Here is a 5,828-nt window from a genome sequence, read left to right on the forward strand (position 1 = left end):
GATCCATTGCCTACGAGCTTTTCACATATTGTTCTTTGTAAGTTACTTTTCCGTTGCCACTGTTACGATTACTACAAAACTGCTACTGTTGCTTTTGCCACCGTTACCGTTACTTCCATACTACTTTTCTACTAAATACTTTGCTGCAAATATTAAGTTCACGTGTGGTTGAATTGACAACTCAGTTGCTAATACTTGAGAATATTCTTTGGCTCCCCTTGTGTCGAACCAATAAATTTGGGTTGAATACTCTACCCTCGAAAACTGTTGCGATCCCCTATACTTGTGGGTTATCACGCCGACACCGCCCAGGCCGACACGCTGGTCCTGGTCCTTGACCACGGCCCCCGTTCCCGCTCTCCGTCGCCTAGGGGGTCATCTGCATCGCCGGCTTGTGACGGGTCTCCTGTGCCCGCCCCGTCTTCGCCCGCGTCTCCGGCCTGTGACGGGTCTTCTTCGTCGCCCTCATCGCCGCCCGCTTCATCACCCTCGTCGCCGCCTCCAACATCTCCCACTGTTGAACCAACACGGGTCATTGTCACGCCACGGCGTAATGATATCTCACGTCCCAAGGTGTATCGGGATGGTACGGTTCGGTATGATCCCTATCGTCGCCAGTCGTTTATGGTGGAGCCAACATCTCCTCGCACCGCTCTCTCTGAGCCAGCTTGGCGTGCTGCTATGGAGGCTGAGTTCGAGGCTCTTCAGGCTAACAAGACGTGGATATTGGTACCCCGTCCACCTGGCACTAACATTGTTGGCAGCAAATGGATCTTCAAAATGAAGTTACGTCCTGATGGTTTAGTTGATAAATACAAGGCGAGGCTTGTGGCTCGAGGTTTCACATAGCAGTATGGTATAGATTATCGTGATACTTTCAGCCCTGTGGTTAAACCAGTCACAGTTCACCTGGTGCTTTCTCTTGATGTCTCTCGTGGTTGGTACCTTCGTCAGATTGATGTGAGTAATGCCTTCCTTCATGGTTTTCTGTCTGAGGAAGTATACATGCAGCAACCTCCTGGTTTTGAGGATTCCAGGTACCCTCGGTATGTTTGCAAGCTGCAGCGTGCTCTCTATGGTCTCAACAGTCGCCTCGTGCCTAGTATGCACGCTTGAGTGACAAGCTTCATCAGCTCGGTTTTGTTGCTAGCAAGGCAGATACCTCTCTGTTCATCTTCGATCATCAGGGGGTTGTTATATATATGCTCGTCTATGTTGACGACATCGTCTTGGCTGGATCCTCTTCATCTGCTGTTGAGAAGCTGGTTACCACTCTTTCTGGTTCTTTTCCTATCAAGACCTTGGGCATCTGGAGTATTTTCTTGGTATTGAGGCTACTTAGAGTTCTGAGGGTATGGTTTTGACGCAGCACAAATATGCTCTTTATCTCTTACGCTGGGCCAACATGGAGCAATGTCGGCCTGTTACTACTCCCATGTCTACTTCCGACAAATTATCGCATGGTCAAGGACAGCCGCTCAACTCCGAGGATACTTTCAAGTACAGGAGTCTTGTTGGGGATCTCCAGTACCTAATTCTGACATGTCCTGACTTGTCATTTGTTGTTAACAAGGTGTGCCAATACTTGTCGCAGCCTACTACCGCTCACTATGAGGCAGTGAAGCAAATTCTTCGATATATCCGAGGCACTGTGTCCACTGGCTTGCGTTTCCGACGCTCTGCTTCTATGGGGTTGAGTATTTTCACTGATGCAGATTGGGCGGGTTGTTCTGATGATCGACGGTTTACGGGCGGTTTTGCCATTTTTCTTGGATCCAATCTGGTCTCTTGGAGTTCTCGCAATCAACCCACGATTTCTCGCTCTAGTACTGAGGCAGAGTAGAAGGCTTTGGCAAATGGCACCGCTGAGGCTATATGGATACAGTCGGTGTTGAAGGAGCTTGGTGTGTTTCTTTCTCACCCTCCTATTTTGTGGTGTGACAACATTGGTGCCACATACTTATCTGCCAATCCAGTTTTTCACGCCCGCACGAAGCATATCGAGGTTGATTTTCACTTTGTGCGTGAGCGGGTTCGTTTTCGTTCCAATCTCAACCTTGTTCACGACGGTTTAGATTAGGGGTGCTAGAGTTGCATTTTCTGTGTATACGTGTTGCATGCCCGTTGTATTTCCTTGTTGTACAAGTTGATCTAACCACGGCCGGTTGGGGCTAACCACGGCAAATAATTCCTTTTGACTAAACTTTGCATCATTGATTAATTAAGCCGGTTATAGTTAACGAAAAGCCAATGCAAACAAAAGCACGTGCTGACTACTCACAAAGCATGAAAAATCCTAACCACACGGACGACCCAACAAACATTCCAACGTGCAACAATCAATCACAAACCCCCAACATCGCCAAGGAGAACACCTGGGTCCAAGGCAACAGACACCACCAAAGTGGGCCAGGATACTTCTTGCAAGTGTTCTTTTGGGTGCCCTGCCCAGCGACTTGACTGGGAAGATCCAAAAGATATTGAAAGAGGCAAAAAAACACTGATACGTGTGCATGCCAAACTATCCAAAAAAATGAGCACCGTTCTTCAACCAAGCACTATCTGAGCCGGAAAATAACAGCACTATCTGAGCAACGCAATATGTTACAAGTACACAAAGAATCAACGAATTTTGATTATGTAAAGGGCAATGCTTCTATCAGTTTATTCTTTCCATGGCTACACAAGGATAAGAGAAACAAGAGACCAAAGACAAAAACACCATATATACCACAAAGAATCAGGAATTCTTGATCAGCAGAAGGACTTCTTCCCGCCAACAAGAAAAAGAGCAGAAGGATACTTCTGCCTTTTACTTTGTATATGATCATCAGGCCACCTCTCCCTCCTACTGGAAAACGTTTCCAGTGGTGAGCACAATTAACTCCACTGGTCGGAAGAAATGACTTGGTGCCGTGTTCATTTTTTGCGCTTCCTCCGGCATCGCTTCAACTTCTCAACTGCAACAGCTGGCTTCTCAAGCTGTACTCCCTCATCTATGTAACGGGCAATTTTCGAGAAACCAGTTAGATATTTCCGTGGTAAAGGTAGGATCGCACAAGAACATGATGTATATTCCGAGCAGAGTGCAAATAATTATTCATTTAAAATTGTACCTGCATATGGTGTGCTTGATTTAGTAGATTTCCGCACTCTTCTATCAAGTCCCTTTCACTAGTGATTATTTGTGCAAGTTTGGAGGCCACGCCATCAACTTCTTCAACCTATATGACAAGAGCAAAATGAGATTGCATCAATATAACAAGAATAACTCAAAATGATACTGCTTCCAATTCAAAATGCAACTCATTTAGAATTCGTACCAGTCAAGACATTTTACATTTGGCCATCTATAAAGGAAATTACTTGCGCGTCTAAAATTCCAGATTGATATAAGTAGACATTTATAATGCTGGGAAAACTTCTGGTGTTCCAGGTTTCAAACAGATATGACTGCGTTGGCAATTATAAACGATTGGATATTTCTTACAAGTATACAAGTTTAAAAAACAAATGACACCGGCCTCCCTTGGTATTTCTTATAGAAAGGCAACCGCATGCTGGCGTCATTGCACACTAGCAGAGCTAGCCAACGAAGCGACTCTCAGTTATCAAGTACATTAGCTTTGGGCGAATACATGTTCACTTTGGAGTATGGACATATCTTAGTGTGAACTTTCAATTGTCAATCAAATGAACATGGATTTGTATGCTTAGCATAATTGCAAATAAAGCTTCCTACTTGTATTTAGAGTTAGAATTGAATTTGGATGGTGGTGAACTTCACAACCTCCACCCACCACAATATAGTTGTTTGATACTGAATATGTTCTCCAAAATAAGTGTCGCAGTTTTGAGCTGGGGTTAGTTCAAAACTGCGACACTTTTTTATGTATCGGAGGTAGTAACATTTAGTAAACACAATTTAAAAGAACCATTTCAAAAAGGTAACATATCTAGGCATGACAGCTATTTGATAGTTTTCTCACCTTTGGTAATAAATCTCGAACAAGAGGCGACGCCGGCTCCAGTAGTTGCGCGGCAGAGTTAAGAACTTCTGAGATTTCCTCATAGTTTGCCTGCAAGGAGTAGTCTTAGAATGTAATATTTTATCTGCATCACGAACATATTTTGGTGCCATCTATGCCTGGAATGTGAAATTAAAGCAAAATCTTACCCGAACACCCCCAATTATAGGCAGCCTTAGTGAGGCATTATGCAGCGCAGATGTTGCCCCTGTCAAGCAGCTGGAATAATCCTCCTCAACATCACTCCATCGATCCAAATACGGCACCTGACATTTTTGCCAATGAACAAATTAATTTTTGATAGAGCATATGTTCTCACATACTAGAAGATAAATACACACTTGATATTCTCTATTTCCCACAATGTATGCTGATTATTATTTTTATTTCGAACAACAAATTTACACATAAATCATCCTAAGTGTGCCGATGCTAGCGCACACACGTAATATCCATTGGGCACATATTGAATGTAGTTGTAGGTTACAATTCCAGTACTCCATTGGGAGTAGATAATTGACAACATATGATTTAGTGTCATACTTCAGTTGGTTCATAGTAGGACAAACTGAGATCAAAACAGTTAAGGTGGTGATGCTGAGTCATGTCCCTTTGATGGCTCCATCTCACGCGAGTGAGGAAATGAATTCATTCATGTGACATACACAATTTAAACATTTTGATAGCTCAACTTCGATAGCCAGACATTTATCTAAGATAGCCTATACAACACTTCAAAATATTCAGAAAGCAAAATGTGCCAAAAAAATTGTTACCTGACCACCAACAATTGAGCACAATCTCTGATCCCTCTTGATCTTCTCAGCCTCTGCCCTCTTATCAGCGACTGATTCTCGTAGCCCAGCAATTCTCTCAGCCAGTCCGAACAGGGAGTTCTTCACACGCAACAAAATTGAACAATAACAACATCAGCATCTCAGTTCACATTGTGGAGATCAAACTACATCCTCTGTCACAGTAAAAAGGCCTCACCTCCGCCGCAGCAGCCTTGGCCCTGGCCGCCTCTGCCCCCCGGGCGTTCAGAAACCTGTACTGAACGTAGCGGTTGTCCAGCAGCCGCAGCTGGTGCACGTCCTCTTGCTTCCCGGCAACCTTTCTCCCCCCAATGACCGCCGCCTTCTTCATCTCCGCTAGTTTCGTCCCATGTGGCTGCGGTGGCCTTGGCGCCGCCATAACCTTCGCCGCCGGAGCCGGGCAGCTAGACAGAGCCGAATTAAGTGACCGGTGGCACAGCGGGATAGCCGCGCCCCGTGTGGACCCGCCCGACTCAGGAACCGAGGACCGGAGCTCCGACGACAGGCGCCCGCCGCGGCAGGACGCCGGGCCGAGCAGCGGCGGGCTCTCGCAGGGCGCGGCGGGCACCAGGATCCCATCAGGCTCGGAGAAGTCGGTCAGGGTGGAGGAGGTGTCCGTGGAGCTGCAGGACGCAGCGTCGTCCGCGGCGGAGGGGCAGGAGGAGGCGCGCGCGGGCGTGGGGGGGCGCGGGTAGCCCCTGCGCCCCGTGGACGGGGCCGGCCCGCTGGACGCGCGGGTCAGGAGCCTGGGGGGCGGGGCGCCGGCGGCGGAGGAGGAGACGGAGGCCCGCGGGTTGGCGCCGATTTCGCCGAACAGCTTCTGGACGGCGCGCCTGCGGGTGGAGGGCGGGACGAGCGGGGGCTGGTTCTCGTTGGCGAAGGGCGTGGCGACGCGCGTGTGGGCGCGCGGCGATGGGGTGGGCGAGGAGGCGCGCGACGAGGAGGTGGAGAGGCGCGGGGAGGAGGAGGCGGAGGAGGAGAGGGC

At 47.8% G+C, this 5,828-nt stretch overlaps 1 protein-coding gene across 1 annotated transcript; it reads right to left on the minus strand.

Moving 5' to 3' along the window:
- Positions 1–2,544: 2,544 nt before the first annotated feature.
- Positions 2,545–5,828, minus strand: LOC119309485 (protein ENDOSPERM DEFECTIVE 1-like; the record flags this gene model as incomplete). Its single annotated transcript, XM_037585475.1, has 6 exons — positions 2,545–2,996; positions 3,117–3,224; positions 3,990–4,079; positions 4,178–4,294; positions 4,805–4,924; positions 5,022–5,828. Coding segments are annotated over 6 exons (1,290 nt in total), but the record flags the coding sequence as incomplete, so codon positions are not given.

Source organism: Triticum dicoccoides, chromosome 5B (genome assembly GCF_002162155.2).
Source record: "Triticum dicoccoides isolate Atlit2015 ecotype Zavitan chromosome 5B, WEW_v2.0, whole genome shotgun sequence".
Classification (NCBI taxonomy): domain Eukaryota; kingdom Viridiplantae; phylum Streptophyta; class Magnoliopsida; order Poales; family Poaceae; genus Triticum; species Triticum dicoccoides.